Source organism: Nothobranchius furzeri, chromosome 11 (assembly GCF_043380555.1).
Source record: "Nothobranchius furzeri strain GRZ-AD chromosome 11, NfurGRZ-RIMD1, whole genome shotgun sequence".
Taxonomy (NCBI): domain Eukaryota; kingdom Metazoa; phylum Chordata; class Actinopteri; order Cyprinodontiformes; family Nothobranchiidae; genus Nothobranchius; species Nothobranchius furzeri.
Genome location: NC_091751.1, coordinates 71169035 through 71188832, shown reverse-complemented (window position 1 = coordinate 71188832; position 19798 = coordinate 71169035). Strand labels below are relative to the sequence as shown.

Sequence of the window (19798 nt, the reverse complement as noted above, 5' to 3'; positions counted from 1 at the left end):
ATTTCATTGATGTGGATGGCGATGAAGTAGAACACTAGAAGAAAATACCTCCAGCAGTACCATGGCCTCAAAATAACACAAAGTGACTCTGCACAAGCTACCACAAGCTCAATATTTATGACTGATGATCCTGTGCAATGACCAAGACCGTGTGTACGGTCAAGTTGTGACAAAACGACCAGTACAAATCATATTGCATTTAATTGGATTTTTTTATGAAGTTTGCACTTTCTCTGTTTGTTGCTATGTGATGATGGAGGATGTTTTTTTCACAAACGTAAACATTACCATACATGCACTATTATGCAAGATATGTAAACATAATAATAAGCAGTGTGTCCATGCCGCGGCTCTCTTGTGGGGGGAGGGGGGCGTCTCGGTTTGACAGGGGGGAACAAAGTCCTTCTTGCCTGGGGCTCCCAAATGCCTAGAAACGGGCCTGCTGGTAGGTCAGGCTACAGAAAGCCCTGAACAAAACATCCCTGTCAGTTAATTTGCTGAGAGACGTTCAAGTCAGGCACAGCCAGCCACATCTGAGGAGGAGAAGCTAATGTGATTCTACCTTTTTCAGCAACAAACCCCTTAACAAAAAAAAAAAAAAAACACAAGAAAAACATGGGCTCGTCCAGGATTTGAACCCGGGACCTCTCGCACCCAAAGCGAGAATCATACCCCTAGACCAACGAGCCGCCTGGAAGATATGGAACAGACAGTCTATATATAACAAATCATTTCCACAAACATTGGTTTACGAGTCATTTTCGGAAGTAAAGTGAAAATACTTATAACTTCTATGCGCGTGTAAAGCGAATGTAGTAGTCTAACGACCATTTTTAATAGGAAAACTGTATTACGTTCCACGGCAGATTCGGGTTGCCAGAATTATGACTTTTATGTGTACTTTTAAGTTGTTGCATCGGAGCGCATGTTTCAGTTGGGGTTTATCTGGCGGATAGTGATCACTTTAGCCAAGCAACTTAAATAAAAGAAAAACTATCCAAGGGTTTGCAGCTCCGCCTCTGTAGTAAATAACCGTTATCCCCTAAACGTATGAGTTAATGAGGTTAAACGCGTTGGTAACTGCTGTTCGCCGCTGATGTGGCCCCGGCCAGCAGCGCGCAGCCTGCCTGCACCAGTGCATTGTGGTCTGCGCTAAAGGAAGCTGCCGCACCGGAATCTGAAGAATTTGAAGTGTCCGTCAAGTCTGCTTTTCGCCGGCAGCTCGTCGTTTGTTTCTCTGTCTGTTCTCCATCTCCACTATTCTTTTCACGGACTAAGTGTAAGGTAACACACCACCCTTCATCACTTTATCGCCGAGCGTCCCGTCGCTGCGTTAATCTCGGGGTCGTGAAACCGTTGAAGCTAACCGAGCTGTTCCACATCCTGCAGCGGAGAGGCTATGCGGCTAGTCACAGTTAGCTAAACCAAGCTGGGCAGTTTATTATAATGCTACGGGGTTGTTCGTTAGTGTGGTCGACAGTATTCAGCTGCCACTCTGATCCCGCTGCTGTCTGGAGAGATAGCTGTAGCTAATTAACCAGCTACTCTCAGTGCCAATTAGAGCGTTAGCTAGTTAGAAGTGCTCATTCTACAGTAATGCACTTGAATTAGTTCACATGAATCCCCTTCAAACCCAAACACAGACGTGTTTACACGTGTGTTGTAAAAGAAGCGAATTTATTTCGTTCGCTCATATTCAGAGGGAATCGTTTTGATTTACTGCTCTGAAGTTGGCTTCGGAATCTGACTTCCGGCTCATCTTTTGGGTAAAGGGCGGTTCCACCCGTTTTCCATTTGTAGTCCTGGACTTATTTTCACACAAAACCTAAAATAGCGTTTTCCCCGTTCGAAAATAAGCGCGTTCTTGGTATCAAAATGCGTCTTTAAAATTCACGGACACGGCTTCCTTTTCCATTTTTAAGAAACTCCTGAAGACCCTGCTCTTCAGAGAGCATCTTCTTAACTAGCACCTTGCCTGCACCAGTCCCTCCTCTCTACTGTCCACTCCTTGGGAAAATGGCTGTAAGGTCAGCAAACTTCCCACAGGAGGAAAGAACCACCATAAATCTGGTCATGTGGTGAGTAGCAGCTACACTAGGGGAGAGGAGAGTATGTGGTGATGTGCAACGTGCCGATTTCTAGTTTGCAGTCGTGCTAATTACAAACTTTTACAAGCTGATAAATCTCAAAGTTTGTGACTGGCGTGGTCAAAACACCATCATTACTTTCCATTTAAATTGCAGTACAACATGTGTGGTCCAGGGCGTAAGGCAAAGCGGATTAGAAAATAGCGTCTTTAGTCCCGTTGACTTGCATTCATTTTTTCGTTCTTCCGGGGACTCGTGGTCTGGAAGTACACGGGCGTGACTTGGGCTCCCTATACAAACCATATGTAATGGGAAACAGACTTCAATACAATGGGTTGCAGGGTTTTCCTGCGTTCAAATTAGTGTGGCGGTGTCGGTACAAGATCAGCTCGGGTTAAAGATCGGCTCGGGGTCCGTCGACTGCCGATGACGTCAAAGTAGTTGATTGGCTGAACATGAACCTTACGGAATTACGTAATCACGTTACGTTGGTCCAGGTAAATCTTTCTGTTGGAAAGATGGACAACTTTTACAAAGAAATCCATCATTACCTCTTTGAAAATACACTTTTAGCATAGAGCTGCATGTATATTAGGGCTGAACGATTAACTGCATGTGCAATTAAATTGCGATGTGACAAAAGGAGATTTTCTAATCGCAAAGGCTGCAATTTGGCAGCGAGTGGTTAGCGCAATGCTAATATATGTGGAAAAACCCATAGAAATGCTAATGCTAATATCACCGATTACATTATTACAAATTATGAATTAGAAACGTGCCAAATGATTACATTTGGAGTCTAATAGAAAGTAAAACTACCATCAGTCATATAAGTACAGACAGGTATTTTAGTAAAGCCAGAAAACTTTTAACTCCAGAATTTTGGCTACCAGCTATGAGCGTACCTGAACTACGCATGGACAAGACGTCAAAAACTCTAAACACAAAATACTTCAATAAACGGGACACACTTCTTTCCTGCAAATACAATTTCACAGGTGTTGCTAATACCTATGATCCTTCAAGGGATGTGCTCAACGAGGAGTTCAACATTATGAATAAAATATAGTGTTTTATTTTACAAATACCATTATAAACACAAACTTACGTCTTAAGAAACATTATTTTAATAACGAAACTGCTAAATTCTTTCCAACAGTATAGATGTGTAGTGTATTTTGTCTGAGTGGGTTTGCCGTACTTTGACGTCATCGGCAGTCGAAGGACCCCGATATGGAACTAGGATTGGGACAATATTCAGCGTAACTTGTACCAAGTTTTGTAACTGCAAACATGTTTCATCACATGTAACTTTGGATTCGTAACTTGTAACTTTGTTTGCAGTTACAAAACTTGGTACAAGTTACGCTGAATATTGTCCCAATCCTAGTTCCATACCCTGAGCCGATCTTGCACCCGAGCAGATCCTGTACCGACACCGGCCGTCTCCAGCTAATGTTGTACCGCCCCAGCCTGATTTCACCCTGCCCACAGCTATAGAGCTCCGGGAGTTGACGTCACTTCTCCCGGCATGCAACAGTTCAAATGGAAACGGCGCCAGTTTGGCAGGCAGAAGCCCGCAGCTGGGCTGTTTGTTATTGTCAGAAAACTCAATCAAACGGGAAATATGGTAGATTCCTGTTGTGCTGAAAGATTTGTGCAGTAATCATAACCAGAAGGGCTTGGGGTCCCACCTGATTTTGTGTTGCATGTTTAACTCTTTGAGTTAATTAAATGTTTCCTGAAAACAGCCTGACCTGCATCAACTTCATACACACTAGTGAGCACAAACAGACTACAGCATGGGGGATTAGCATCAGCAGCTAGTGTCCTAGCCCTGCAGCGAGGGCCTCTGTGATGAAGAAGAGTTTTTGTGGTGAGGCGCAGCATAAGCCTCTGAGCACGGAGCAGACTTCCTGTCCCCCGCACAGTTACTGAGGCCTTTCATTCAATGACTCAGAATATTAAAGCAAGCCAAAAACATACAGTTGGATTCATTTTCACCGTTACATCTAACCGTTTGGTTTGGTTTGGTTTTCAGGTTGATCCAGGAGGGAAATCATGTCTCAGGCTGACAAAATGAAGGTAAGCTGTTGGAGATGAAACTGTGTCAGGTATGCGGTTGTACCTGATATCTGCCGGTTCTGCAGCAGGAGCTGCATCTTTTCATGTTTTCGTGTGTGAAGGGTGTTAGAGGATTACGGGGTTGAGGAAGTAAGAGTGTGTCTGTCTCTATTCTGAGACGTAACGTCACCCTGGGTGGTTTCAGTTGTAGTTTTGTGTTTGCAGAGGAGACTGAAGACATGGCGGATCTTCTATAGGAACACACACACACACACACACACACACACACACACACACACACACACACACACACACACACACACACACACACATTAATGTAGAATGGTCAGAGATGTTGTCTTCTAAGTGATTCAGAGCAGCTATCGATCTAAATACAGATCACAGCCTTGTCATTGGCTGTCGTGATGATGTCATAACAGCTGTTGGACCAGGCCCAGCCCCACTCTGCTATAGATCTGCCTCACAGCAAAAATATTAACATGTCATGGTTGTTTAGTCTCTCTCCTCTTGTCTTTGGGTTCACAGCAGGGACAGTTCACCAACCCTGAGACTCCAGGATATGTTGGATTTGCAAATCTTCCAAATCAGGTTCATCGTAAATCGGTTAAGAAAGGCTTTGAGTTCACCCTCATGGTCGTAGGTGAGTTTGGCGTTTTTCCTCTAGTAGTGGAGCATCGTTCTCCCTTTTACTGCTCGTGTCTTGTATGTTCTCTGTTTTCTTGTGTATTGGTTTGAACCTACGATCAGAAGTTTGGCGTTCGCAGCAGAAACCACTGGCGCGTGAGCCTTGGTGCCTGTTTGAAAGGGGGGGAGGGTAGAAGCAACGCTGCTCATCCTTCAGTTTTAAAATAAACCAGAGAGGAATGCAGGCTGAGCGCCTCCAGGGACTGATTCACACGGAGGACAGCGAGTCCTCCCGGCCGGCGCCCATGGAGCCCTGGGGGGTCAGAAGTAAATAAACAAGCATCTTTGTCAGCTTCTATTCTGGATATAACAGGGTTACCATTGAGATTCAGAGTTATGAAACAGCTCAGGAACACTAGAACTGTTTCTGTTTGGACAATCTGCTGGCCACTTTATTAGGTATACCCTGCCTGGCCCTTTTCTGGTTAGCCTTTACCTTCAGAAATTAGCCTGGCAAGCCAGACTAAATAAATGTATTATTTAATACTAAATAATAATAATACTAAATAAATGTATTATTTAATACTAAATAATAATAATACTAAATAAATGTATTATGTAGTCTGGCCACGCTCCATTGACGGCTCTCGGTTGTGGGGCGGGTTCTACCGTTGTCTTTCAAATGACCTCCACATGCTACTGGACAATGAATGTGACATACTCTTGTTTCACTCTGCTGCATCATCCCACCCACCAGGTATATAGAGCACTATGATTGGCCCACCATTATGGACCAATCACAGCTCTTTATGTGTTTGAAGCCCCTCTAGAGAGCTGTGATTGGCTAGCCAGAGTCCTGGTAGGAGCTGCGGAGGTTCCAGTGGAGCGTTCCTAGACCAAACTTTGCAAAGCAAGAATTTGGTCTAGTTCACTAGGCTATCAGAAATGCCTTGAAGCATTTCATTATGGATCTATCAAGCTGGGAAACCTCGTTCCTTTCCTCTTGTGTTTAGATAACATTTTAAAACGGCACGAGAGCTGACCAGTGTTCTAAACAGGGAGTTGAGGTGGTTTGGGCATCTGGTCAGGATGCCTCCTGGACGCCTCCCTGGGGAGGTGTTTCGGGCATGTCCTGCCGGCAGGAGGCCCCCGGGTCGACCCAGGACACGTTGGAGAGGTTACATCTCCAATCTGGTCCGGGAACGCCTTGGGGTCCTGCCGGAGGAGCTGGTGGAGAAGGCCGGGGAGAGGACGGTCTGGAGCTCCCTAGTTGGGATGCTGCCCCCGCGACCCGGACCGGATAAGCGGAGGACGACGACCACGACAACAACAAAAGGGTTAGGGTTAAGGAATACTTTGTTTTGTTATTTTTCAAATAAGTTTCGAGCATTAGATTTTCTTTAAATGGTATTCTGCACTCTTTAGTCATCTTTGATCTGCTGTAGTTCATCAGGTAGGTACGAATGTTCAAAAGCTTCATTTTGACAAACAGAGAAAAGGAATATATCAGGATGGACAATGGGAAGCTAACGTTTGCGCGGCCTTGTTAATCTTCATGAGTTTCCTGTATACATGGTTGGTTGTTACGATAAAACGGTTATCATACAGGAGACACACACGGTGATATTTGAGAAATGAAACGGTTTATAGAAAGTGTGCAATAATTGTTTAAACAAATAAGGCAGGTGCATAAAATAAAGAAATGAACGATCCTCCCTTTGCAGAAATAACAGCATCTAACGCTTCCCATAGCTTCTAATGAGAGTCTGGATTGTGGCTGAAGGTGTTGGGGACCATTCTTCTACTAAAGTTCTCTAGTTTTTCAGGTCTGGTGCCTCTGAGCATGGACAGCTCTCTCTAACTCGCCACAGACTTTCAATATTATTCAGGTCTGGAGACTGAGAGGGCCGTTCCAGAACGTTCTACTTGTTCCTCTGCATGGATAGTAGATGTGGAATGATCCAGTCCTGGTGCAGCTTCAGCTTTGTCACTGATTCTGGAATCCTTGCATCCCTCAACTTTAACAAGATTCCCAGTCCCTGCACTGGTCACACAGCCCACAGCATGATGGAACCCCCACCATGTTTTACTGTAGGTAGGTGTTTTTCTTGTGTTCTGTTTCCTCCATGCATAACGCCCCTCGTTATGCCCAAATAACTCCGTTTAGTCAGTCCACAACACCTTGTTCCAAAATGAAGCTGGCTTGTCCAGATGTTCTTCAGCATAGCTCAGGCAGCTGTTTGTGCTGTGGGTGGAGAAAAGGCTTCCTCCGCATCACTCTCACATACAGCACCTCCTTGTGTAAAGTGCGCTCAATAGCTGAACGATGCCCAGTGACGCCATCTGCAGCAGGATGATGTTGTAGGTCTTTGGTGCTGCTCTGTGGGTTGATTGGCTGTTCTCACCATTCTTCTCTTCTGTTTATCTGAGACTTTCTTGGTCTGCTTCTTGGAGCCTTAACTTGAACCGTGTCTGTGATCTTCTTTTTCCTCATTATGTTCCTAACTGGAAACAGACAGCTGGGACCACCGAGTCAGCTTTCTGGATCCTTCTCCTAAACCATGATGGTGAACAGTCTTTGTTTTCAGCTCATGTGAGAGTTGGTTTGAGACCCCGTGTTGCTGCTCTTCAGAGAATATTCAACGAGGGAAACTTACAATTGCCCCCCCCCCCCCCCCCCCCCCCCCCCCATTACTCTTTCTCCTAGCTGTAGTCACCTGTGTGTGGAGGTCAAGGGTCCCAATATGATATATTTAATTAGAATTTTTATTGTAACAACCAACAGTTTATACAGGAACATCATGAAGATTAACAAGACTGCCCAAACGTTCACATCCCCCTGCAGATTCTGGACCACACCAGCATCAGTCTGCAGCCTGATGAAGTGTCCAGTGAGGGGTGTGTTTGGTTGGCCATGTGCCATTTTAAAACCACAGTCCAACAAATCGCTTCCTATCATGTTATGAAGTAAATAAAAAGTAAACCTTTGGTATCACATCTTCATCAGCAGGATATTAATGACTCATCCTTAATTGTTGTAATGATTGTTGTGAAGGTGAGTCTGGACTTGGAAAATCCACCTTGATCAACAGCCTCTTCCTGACCGACCTTTACCCAGAGAGGGTCATCCTTGGGGCTGCAGGTGGGGCCCACACACACACACACGTGCACACACGTACACACGCACACACACACACATACCTACACACTTACACGCGCACGCACACACACACACACACATACACACACACTTACACACGCACACACACACACACACACACACACACACACACGCATGCATGCACACACACACAAGCATGCACACACACACATACATGCATGCATGCACACACACGCACGCACACACACATACACATACATGCATGCATGCACACACTCACACACACATGCATGCACACACGCACACACACATGCATGCACACACACACACACACACACACACACACACGCACACACACACATGCACACACAAGCATGCACACACACACATACATGCATGCATGCACACACACACGCACGCACACACACACACACATACATGCATGCATGCACACGCACACACACACATGCATGCACACACGCACACACACATGCATGCACACACACACACACACACACACACACACACACGTGCACACACATACATGCATGCACACACGCACACACACACATGCACACACGCACACACACACATACACATACATGCATGCACACACGCACACACACACATGCATGCACACACGCACACACACATGCATGCACACACGCACACACACACACACACATACACATACATGCACACACACACACACACACACACACACACACACACACATACACATACATGCACACACACACACACACACACACATACACATACATGCACACACACACACACACACACATACACATATATGCATGCACACACGCACACACACACATACACATACATGCATGCACACACGCACACACACATACACATACATGCACACACACACACACACACATACACATACATGCATGCACACACGCACACACACACACACACACGCGCACGCACACACACACACACACACGCGCACGCACACACACACACACACACACACACACACACACACACACACACGCGCACGCACACACACACACACACACACACACACAGGAACACTACTAACTCTTCCCAACACTTACACCCATACTTGCAATCATACACACACAGCGACTCAGGAAAAGGCTGACTGTTCTGACTCTGCTGATTGGCTCTAATAGAAAAGATTGAGCGGACTGTTCAGATCGAAGCATCAACTGTAGAAATAGAGGAGAGAGGAGTGAAGCTTCGTCTCACGGTTGTGGACACACCAGGATACGGAGATGCCATCAACAGCCAAGACTGGTAGGAAGTGACTCCTGATATCTAGATCCTGTTCTTACAGTTGAAAATACAACCTGAAAACAGAAATATGGTTTTTAGGGATGTTCCAATCACATTATTTTGCTTCCGATCCAATTCAGAATAATTTGATTTTAAGAATCTGCTGACAGAGTCCCGATCCGATACTCTAGACATGCATTAAAGGCACACTTGGCAATTTTTCATGCTTTCAGCACCCCCTAGTGTCCGTTATTAATTCTCTGGTGAAACTGAGCTTTCCTCTTTTTAACAGCTTAGTCTCCCAGCCCTCCTTGGTGCCTACAGGAGGAATTCATCACTAAATAAAATATATCAGCTGGGTTTACACAGCAGTGTATGCTATCTTTAAAGAAACACAGACATCTCAAAGTCCTCATTTAAACCTAGTGGTTGAAGCGTTTTCAACGTTTAATCCAGAACAGTTCCCTTTGGCAGAGTTTTTTAATCTATCACCTCTATGTAGTGAAATATGTTCAGTCCCCTGGAACCTGAGTGAAGACACGGGGTGTGAAAAGTCACTGAAATGGCGTGCTGCTGGATAGGTCAAGTCTTTTCTCCTAACTGATCCTCTGTTTGGGCGGCCTTGTTGTTTTACCAATGTAGATTTTGTCGCAAGTGCATTTCAATGACTTGTCACACGTGTCACCTTTATGTTAATATTGTTGTATTTGATGCACTCCACTTTGATCAGCACCAATCCAGCAACTGCTGCATTTTAATAACTAGTATTAAAGGTGAGTACACCAATATTTGCACAAGAATAATTTCTGTTTTAAACTCTCAGTGACACACTTTGCAGGGTGGGGGGGTGGGGTGGCATTTAATTTTTCTTGGCGTCTGGAAAACATCTTCTGCCCCCTGTATTTTGGTCCAAGATCATTACCGGGCTGGCCCTGTTAAACACCTTCTACACCCCTGCTTAGTAGACTTAATGAAGTATTTTTAAGCCAGTATAAAAATGACTGAAACACAAATGTACATATTTGGCATTACTGACCAATATCTTTGATTTAATTTATTTGTTAAGAACATCAAGATGCATTACAGTGAACATTATAATAAAGTACATGTTTCCAGTGCAGAGAGGAGACAACCCATAGAAGCACTGATTTGATCTCATTTCAGAGAAAACTAGAACAGGTCAGATGCACCTAATAAATAAAATTACTAACATAAACTCGGGAATCTGTTTCTTTGCTTCATTGTTCTGGTGCTGAAAACATCACTAATGCGGATCAGATACACAGATGAATGCACCTCTTATTTATTATTTGGACATTAGTGGGTGTGGTTTACATCAATACATTATTTTAAATCTGAAATTGATGTGGATTGATCAGAAGTTGCTATGTGTATTCATTAGAAAACTATTTACAGAGCAGCCTCAGAATTGAGATTAAATATTTTACATCACAATAGTAAAGGAACTATTACAGAACAAGTTTTTCAGTAAAATCAGAACATTAATGTTTAAGTGCATGAATTAATGCATCTGAACTCATGCAGTAGGAACTAGGAAATATGAAATGCTAGAACCATTTTATTTTCATTTGATGAAACTGATTTTTTCCTATTATTGTTGGCATTTTTCCCCACACACAGTTAAACAAAACAATGTTGATGTGTGTGTGTGTGTGTGTGTGTGTGTGTGTGAGGGAGAGAGGGAGAGTTAAAATAATTTAAAAAACCCAACCGGAGCGGAGGCAGTGACTGACGCAGCACGAGCCGTCTTCAGCTCTGTCTTGTCAAACGCACCACGTACGTTAGTTACGAACAAAGTAACGTTAAATATTGAACTGAAAAAGAGGCGATCTGAAGAAAACCTAGGGAGTTCTGAAGAAACGTGAGCAACAGTGACGCAAGCACAGAGAGATCCGTGTGTGTGTGTGTGTGTGCGCGCGCTGGGCTGGAGCAGAGTTTTGTGTGTTGGGAGGGGCGGGCGCTCCATGTGACTGGCCAATCACAGAGCGTGAAGACAGTCAGTTACCCAATGAGGATTTTCCTTCAGCACGATTGCAGATATTTACGAGTTTTACTTGTTTCATGCTCGTATTTGTCAAAAATGCTTTATCCGCGGCTCATCCCTAGCTGTACCACCCTACCCTGCCTCCTCCTCCTTGCTGCCTGCCGGCTGTGATCACAAGCAACAACAGAGTAGTTCCCGCTGCTTCTTCGGGAAACGGTGCAAAAAAGAAAAATGAATCTATAAAACGGGATCTTGCAGGCGTGGCGCTGGGATTTCAGCCGTGGCGGGCTGCCACGGCTACGGCTATGTAAGGGAAACCCTGGGATCTGTTTAGGGGGTCCGAGGATCAGGTCTCTGCATTTTGCAGATGATGTGGTCCTGTTGCCTTCATCAGAACGTGATCTTCGGCTCTCGCTGGAGCGGTTCACAGCCGAGTGTGAAGCAGCTGGGATGAGATTCAGCTCTTCTAAATCTGAGACCATGGTCTTGAGTCGAAAAAGGGTAGAAGGCCTTCTCCAGGTCCGGAACGAGGTCCTGCCCCAAGTGGAGGAGTTTAAGCATCTTGGGTCTTGTTCATAAGTGAGGGAAAGCTGGAGCGCGAGATCGCCAGACGGATTGGTGCTGCATCTGTTGTACCGTCTGTCGTGGTGCAGAGAGAACTGAACCTGAAGGCAAAGCTCTCGATTTACCGGTCGATCTTTGGGTAGTGACGGAAAGAATTTTAGAGATAGGATGAGAAGCTTGGTCATCTGGGAGGGGCTCGGAGTAGATCCGCTGCTCCCCCACATCGAAAGGAGCCAGTTGAGGTGGCTCGGGCATCTGGTCAGGATGCCTCCTGGACGCCTCCCTGGTGAGGTTTTCCGGGCACGTCCAACCGGGAGGAGGCCAAAAGGAAGACCCAGGACACGCTGGAGTGCCTGTCTCACGCCTGGTCAGGGAACACCTTGGGATTTACCCAGAGGAGCTGGTCCATGTGGCTGGGGAGAGGGAAGTCTGGGCCTCCCTGCTTTGGCTACTGCCCGACCCCGGATAAGTGGCAGAGGATGGATATTTGGGTCTTGTTAGGCTCTGCTGCGCTGCTGCAGGTGGGGAGGAAAAGGAGCTGAGCTCTCAGAATAGTAAAACAGAAAGTATAATATCATTTTGTTGTGTCAGCCTGTAGAAGTTCTTGCTAAACTTTATTCTGTTTTATGAACTAGGGTGACTTGAATTAATAAATTCAACCTTCTCATTTATCAAACACTCCGTAGAATCCTTACTAAAACCGTACTTAAGCTCAGCAAAAAAAATTTCTTACGCCAAGCAGTTGTGTGATCTATCAAACATGGAGTACGCACAGCTGCACGCTATCTCTGCTTCATTAATCACACTCTACCTAGAAAGGTTCTCAGGTGTTTCTGGATCACTTCCTGCCCTCACCACACTCAGTTTCTGCCATAAATGGTCAATGCAAAGTACCTTGTGGACCTCATGCATATACATAAGCCGGCTCGTTCAGCGCTCCACCATTAACGATGGCGACCGTAGATCAAGGCAGATCAAGGAAGCGCTATTACACAGAAGCAGAAGTTGAGGTACCTGTGGGTGAGGTGGAGAAATGAAAGGAAGTCTTCGTCTTCGTCTTCCTCCGCAAAACAAATAAGAGAAAATCCACGGAGTGGCACAGCGTTGCTGAAGCCGTCAATGCTGACTTCTTCAGAGAGATCTGTGGCGGATATAAAAAAAATGGTCCAATCAGGATTTGATCCCCAGATTCCCGGGTGAAAGTCACACACGCTGACCAGTCAGCCAAAGGGACATCCCTTTGTTCAAGTAGCCAGGGTCAATCGGGTCACAGTGACAGGACACACACACTGTCACAGACGCATGATGTTCTGTCTCAATCTGCCCCCCTGCTGATATTCTGCATTCCTTATTCTGTGCTTCAGGCTGTGAGTGTGTGTGTGTGTGTGTGTGTGTGTGTGCGTGTGTGTGTGTGTGTGTGTGTGTGTGTACAAGTGATAATGCTGCAGGATTTCATAATTGTGTCTTCTCAGCAGCAGCACTGCAGGTGCTCTCCATGTCCAACATGTGTGTAAGCCAGGTCCTTCGTCAGCTTAAAGTTGCGCTCATTTTTCCACAAAGTTTTCTTTCATAAATCCCAAAGTTTGCGTGGAAAGTTGCTTACGCAGTTTTCCGACCCCGTTTTGTGCGTAAGCTAGCTTGATGAATGAGGCCCCTGGTCTGTAAAAGAGTAAACACTACAGGCTTTCCATTTGTATGACACTAAGTGACATTAGGGCTCAGGAATAAAACACGAGTCTGAACCTTCCCGTGCTGCCTAAGAATAAATCCTCCATCTTATTTTAATATTGTCAGCAATAAAACACCAGATCATCATTGTATCTCCTGTCCTTCACTAGTTGAGCCTTACCTCTATGAGCAAAAGAAAAACATGAAAATGGACTTAATGAATCAGAAAAGCAGAAAGAAATGTTATTTCTGTCTTTAGATGTTTCACTTCAGTTTAAACTGGTTAGAGTTGTGTTTATCACATTAGAGATAGGATGAGAAGCTTGGTCATCTGGGATATCACCTTCAGCTTTACTAATGATGAACATTTTTGTGCTGTTTGAAAAAAATAATCATAACAAATCATAACAATTACTATAAAGGTTTGGTACTGTTTAAAGTAAGTTTTGAACTGTTCCTTAAAAGGCACTATGTAGTTTTTAGAAGTACTATGACATAAGTATTCCACCCCCACCACCCCCGAAGGGGCACGGCCACTCTTTCCTGTGGGACACCCACCTTCCCAGCCTACAGCGACATGTTCTTGTGCGGGAATTCTGGGACTACTTTAAAGCGTGGGACTTAATGGTGTTGTCCGTGGAACTAAGACCACTGATGTAGAGGAACTTGTTGAATTTAAAACTAAACAGTTGTTATTCCATTTGCTGATCTCTTTCTCAGGATGAAGTTTAAAAGTCGTGTTGGTTTTAAATGGTCAAATTAGATTTTTCCCACCCAATTCCGATTAGCTGAAAATCAGATTGGAGCATCCCTAATGCTTTTAGGTGTTTTATCCAGGCTTTTATTCTGGAAATAATCTGTCATTTGAGCTCTGCCCTGTTTGCTTTTTCATCCAGTTTCAGCACCATCATCAGTTACATCGATGACCAGTTTGAGCGCTACCTCCATGATGAAAGTGGCTTGAATCGCAGACACATTGTGGACAACAGAGTCCACTGCTGTTTCTACTTCATCTCCCCTCTTGGACATGGGTGTGTCCTTCCAGACGCATCCACACAAGCTCTAAATTAACTTAATTTAATCAATCCTCACCTGTTCTCTTGTTCATTTCAACCAGACTCAAACCGCTTGATGTCCAGTTCATGAAGGCAATCCACAACAAGGTGAACGTGGTACCTGTCATCGCCAAAGCCGACACCCTCACCCTCCGAGAGAGAGAGAGGCTGAAGCGCCGGGTGAGTAAAGCAAGCTCTCCCATTGGTCCAGTTCCTGACTCTAATTGCCCCAGTCACAACGATCTGACCTGTTGTGGATAGCCTTCTGAACAGCCTGTGTTCACAGAAAGCCTACATCCTGCAGGACTGATGAGCTAACGGCTAGTCTCAGCACAACTGTTTGAAAACAAATGTGCTGAATTTCAAAGATGTTCGTGCCAAAAACAGACATTCCTTCTTTCTGCTGCATAAAATGACAGAAACATGATCTTATCCTGCCAGATGCATCAGAGGTGTTTAATACCCAGATGCTGTTTAACCAGCTGCATTGTAGAAGGTTAGAATAGAGCCGGTTTGAAAGAGACTGAGGTTAAGCTGTGTCACTTTATGTTTGAGCATAGAAGTTGTAAATTATGTGCACAAGTCACATCACAAGTCCTGCTGCGTGATTTGTCTAATGAACTTGACACGCAGCTAGGGTTGTCACGGTAACCGGTGTAGCGGCAGGGTATCCGCGGGTCCTTAAAAAGACTTAAAAAGTCTTAAATTGGCTTTTCCAATTTTAAGGCCTTAAAAATCCTTAAAAATGACACATAATCCTTAAATACAATTTCCAAAGGTCTTAAAATACCAAAGGCCCACTAAACAAGATTATTTTATTTCTATAAAATTTTCATGAATTCCTAGTTGGTGTTCAGCGTTTTTTGTGTACGATGTTGGCGTAAGCGGAACCGTACACATTCAGTTGGTTGTGAAAGGGGGCTATTTTTAGATGAGCACATTAGCTGGTTAAGCTAGTGGGAGCTTGCGCCAAGGAGAAGTGCAAGTGTAATGGTAACTAGATGGCTAATCCCACGTTCGCGACGTGGTTAGCACCGGTTCCAGGCAATAGCTGGAAATTATAGCTTAAATTTAATTTTAAAAAATAGCTTAAATTTGGTCAAAGTGGCCTTAAAAAAAGTCTTAAAAAGTCTTAACTTTGGTTCCCTCAAACCTGCAGATACCCTGAGCGGTAAACCCCGGTAAAAAAGTTGACAATAATAACCGTCTTGTTTTTAAAAAACTATATTATCTCGGTGGAATACCGTGGCTGCGGTGTAGGCGCGGTGACCCTTACCAGCCACCGTATCATCTGCTGAAGTTGCCGGCGGCACATGCGCACTTTGTTGTTTACAACCAAAACTTTCTTGAAGCTAAAGCTGAAATAATGGTCAAAGGAGGAGACGGCAGCACTCAGGAGGGCATTTTATTATCCCTCAAAGAAGACAAAGTGGGAAGTACGGGCATCTTTGGATATTTGAAGAATGCCGAGGGACAGTTGATAGAAGACGGCTATCCTGTTAGCAGCACGTGCAGAAAAAGTGTCTGTGAAAGGCAGCAACGCTTCAAATCTCATGACACATCTGCGTGACCATCACCCACAACTCTACAGTCAACGCAAGGCAAGCTAACGTTAGCGTTTTAGCTAAAATGCGTGATCCGAGGATTTGGGTTGAGGGAGAATGCAACGAGTCGCTATATAAAGCAGCCGCAGCGCCGCTACCTGCATATAAACCGTGTTGCGGACACCGCCATGTTGAAATGACGCTATGCATTACGGGGCTCCCAGGGGCAGATAAGAGTTGGTCTCTCTCCGAGAATAATTATGAATTTAACAATGATTACTGCCTGATGACATTTTCCCACATCTGCAAAGCTCCCTGGAAGGACACAAACTGAGGACGATATTTTCCTGATATAGGGTTTATTACTCAAGTAAGGGTAAAAAAGTATCTGATTAGAAGGCTACTTGAGTACTGAGTATCATCTGATCTAATATTTTAAAATGATGACATCAAACAGACAAAAAATAAGAAGTTATGGGCAAATATTGTATTTTAAAGACTAAAGGGGAAAAATGTAAACAAATAAACAACATAATTACAAAATAACACATTTTAGGCAACATTTAGACACAAACTGAGGACAATATTTCCTGACATACAGGGTTTATTTAACTGTCTGAAAATGTAGCATGTTTAAAAAAATACCGCGATAATACTGAAAACCGTGGTAATTTTGGTCACAATAACCGTGAGGTTACATTTTCACACCGTGACAACCCTACACGCAGCATCCACCAATCACAATCGTTTAGAAAATTTGACCATGTAAGACGGACAAACCCTCCACACTGTTATCTGTATTTTTCTGTAGCACAGAGGGCAGCTCCCACCACTGCCATCAAGGCCACGTCACTCCTCATCACCACCAGAAAGTACAAAGATGCAGCTCAGAGTGGGGCTGTGAAGGTGGGGGCAGATGATTGACACCCACCAAACTGAGCTGACGTAGCTACAAGCCTACTGCACTTACCAAATCTAATGGAGTTCGGTGGGTGCTTTCAGAGAACATCTTGGTTGCAACCTCTGCCTTCTAGGCCAACGGTCGGCAACCCTTTCCCATCAAATGACCCGTTTCCCACAGTAAAGAAAACACTGGGTGCCACAGCAGCCATGTTGTTGTGGGTGGGCCTACCCACTTGCACGTGAGCCCACCCTAAGACAGCCGAGAGCTGCTTTAACCGATCACAGCAGGTGACAGCACCAATACTGTTCACTCATGTACCTAAAAGTTATCTTTCAACAGATAATTAATAAAACAGTTTGTATGAAGTTGATCCAGAAGTTGTAGCGGGCTGTTTCTACAATATTTTAACCCTGTTAGTGGTTTAATAGTTGAGCAGGTTCTGCTTTTTGGCGCGTCACACCTGTCTGTAACAATTTTCACAAGAAGGCTGAACAGCTGAATGACAGGTTCACATCGACCGGATATTTCCTGTATTTGATCGTTTACTTTGACGGAGAAACCTCCCACCTGCAGATGCACTGACATTTTAATCGTTACACACATCGCGGAGGTAGCTACATCAGTCAAGAAAAGATTCCCATCTGAACATGAGAGATGGACACTGAGCTCAGCGCAGCTCGCTGTCAGAGTTCACGTAAGGTGGACAGCGGGCTGAAGATGTGGAGAGGGGCTTGGAGCGATTCGCAGAACCAGAACCACGCAGGAAGATACCTCTCACTGAAGCGAGTGTTTTCCATACCCGGTCTCTCAGAGTCTTATCACTTAGAAAATGTCCCTGATGATGAAACTTTGGCTGAATAGCACTTGTTCTGTAAGAAATTCATGTGAGCCACAGAGCTGCTGGTGTTAATGGGATGGTAGTTCAAACTCCTGCTGACTTTAGTTGCCAAATGCATGAAGAGCCGAAGTGCCTGACGGCTGCAGACCCGGAGACTGCAGATAGAGTAGTAGATGCGTGAATCTGCAGCAGGTGTAAGTCCGCGGTCTCCAGCTCTGCAGCTGCACCTTTGTCGTGAGCCTGGCCGAACACGGTTTATGATTGGTCAGTGTAGTGATCCCCCACCACGGTAAGCCAGACACATCCACACACCGTCAGATGACTTTGAGAATCGTTCATTTACTGCAGCGCTTGACACTCGCAGGCAGTCAGGCGCGCGCCCTCCCTGCGTCCTGGCTACTTCCTCTGTCCTCTGTCCGTCAAAACCCCTCCTCCTCCATCACCTGTACATGTAGAGTCGGAGGTGTGACTATTGATGCAGCTCACCTGCGTCTGTGATCTCATCTGTCCTCTGCTCTCCCCAACAAGCAGCCCACTCCCAGCGCGCCACCACAGTCGGTTCTCGACATGCTCAGATTATCATTCTCTTTCCTTTCCCCGGAAGAACGATTTGGAGCACAAGTGGTTTGTTTGTTGCTAATCTGCAGGGAATATCTACAAGAAAGTTCTACAGAAGTAGCAAAGGGTCCTCGATAATGCCAGGTGCATTTTGGGAAAAAACATCATTGGGAGTGTCAAAAAATCGTTAGGAACAGCTACAAAGTCGCTGAGTTGGCGACACTGGGGAGCATTAAATACCAAGATGGAGGTGTGGTTTCTGCAAGCAGAACAAAATTATGCTGTAACTACTACACATTTCACAAAATTACACGCAAATACTGTTTCTCTCAAATACGTAGACTTACACAATTCTAATCTGCTCTTAAACCAGTACAGGCACTTAGCACACATGCAAAAGGCCCAACGATTATCTATATTGTAAACGATATGAACCGGATGTTAGCTTAGCTTAGCTAATAAGCTAACAGTGTGACTTAAGCACTGCTCTCGAAACATTAACAGTCATTACTATAACGAACTTTAGGGAACTTCAGTCATGAACGCACACCATCCTCAAGGTAAACATGGTCCGTTAACAGGTTAACCTGGTAGGAACGACATGGTGCACCACCATGTTGGTCTGCCATCTGCCTCATGTGTTAGGTTAGACTTCCCTCTGGTGGGTGTGCAAGGAAATGCTATTGATCAGGCTCATACGAATAACCTAAAGCCTTTCGTATAGTAGCAAGACAAATATAAACTCACCGGCCACTTATCTGTCCAGCTGCTCGTAAAAAAAAAAGACTAATATATATATATATATATATATATATATATATATATATATATGCATATATATGTATATGTATATATGTATATATATATATACGTATATACGTATATGTATATATATATATATATATATATATATGCATATATATGTATATGTGTATATGTATATATATATACGTATATGTATATATATATATATATGTATATATATATACGTATATACGTATATGTATATATATATATGTATATGTCGATGAGTATGAAGTAAGCGACATAACCATAGTTTTTACTGACGAGAGACATGCAAAGCAAAATAGACATCAGTTGTAACCAATGCACACTGAAGCTGCTGGTGCAGTTGCATTGTAAAATTCATGAACGGACTGCTGGTTCAGTTTGGTGAATCTCTCCATCTCTAGTGTGTGTGTGTGTGTGTGTGTGTCCCTGTGCTCTGCATCGGAACTCTCGCCCCATCGACAGCTGCCCAGGGGAGAAAGCAGTGTGGGTATGTGTGTGAATTCTTGTACATACTATGTACCGAGGACCATTTTGACCATTTTCCCTACAAAGTGAGGACATTTTTTTTGGTCCTCACTTTTATTAGAATCTTACCAGAAGCTTACTATTACCAGTTAGAGGTCTAGTGTGAATTAAGTTTTAGTTAAGGTTAGGGTTAGGAGTAGATCAGCATTGGTCATG

General features: G+C 44.3%; 1 protein-coding gene and 1 non-coding gene across 4 annotated transcripts in view; one reads left to right on the top strand and one right to left on the bottom strand.

Moving 5' to 3' along the window:
* Positions 1–617: 617 nt before the first annotated feature.
* trnap-ugg (transfer RNA proline (anticodon UGG)) lies at positions 618–689 on the bottom strand. The gene has a single exon. It is a non-coding gene; the product is annotated as a tRNA-Pro (tRNA).
* Positions 690–1106: 417 nt separating this feature from the next.
* The window catches only part of septin2 (septin 2), a 29894-nt gene continuing 11202 nt past the window's right edge, over positions 1107–19798 (top strand). For 2 of the 3 annotated variants that reach the window (XM_054738244.2, XM_054738242.2), the window contains exons 1-7: positions 1107–1284; positions 4129–4172; positions 4698–4812; positions 7852–7938; positions 9087–9210; positions 14323–14457; positions 14544–14661. In XM_054738244.2, the coding sequence (XP_054594219.1) occupies positions 4149–4172; positions 4698–4812; positions 7852–7938; positions 9087–9210; positions 14323–14457; positions 14544–14661 (603 nt within the window). In that variant the 5' untranslated portion in view covers positions 1107–1284; positions 4129–4148. The remainder of the gene's footprint in view (positions 1285–4128; positions 4173–4697; positions 4813–7851; positions 7939–9086; positions 9211–14322; positions 14458–14543; positions 14662–19798) is intronic. The other variant, XM_054738243.2, reaches the window with a different exon arrangement.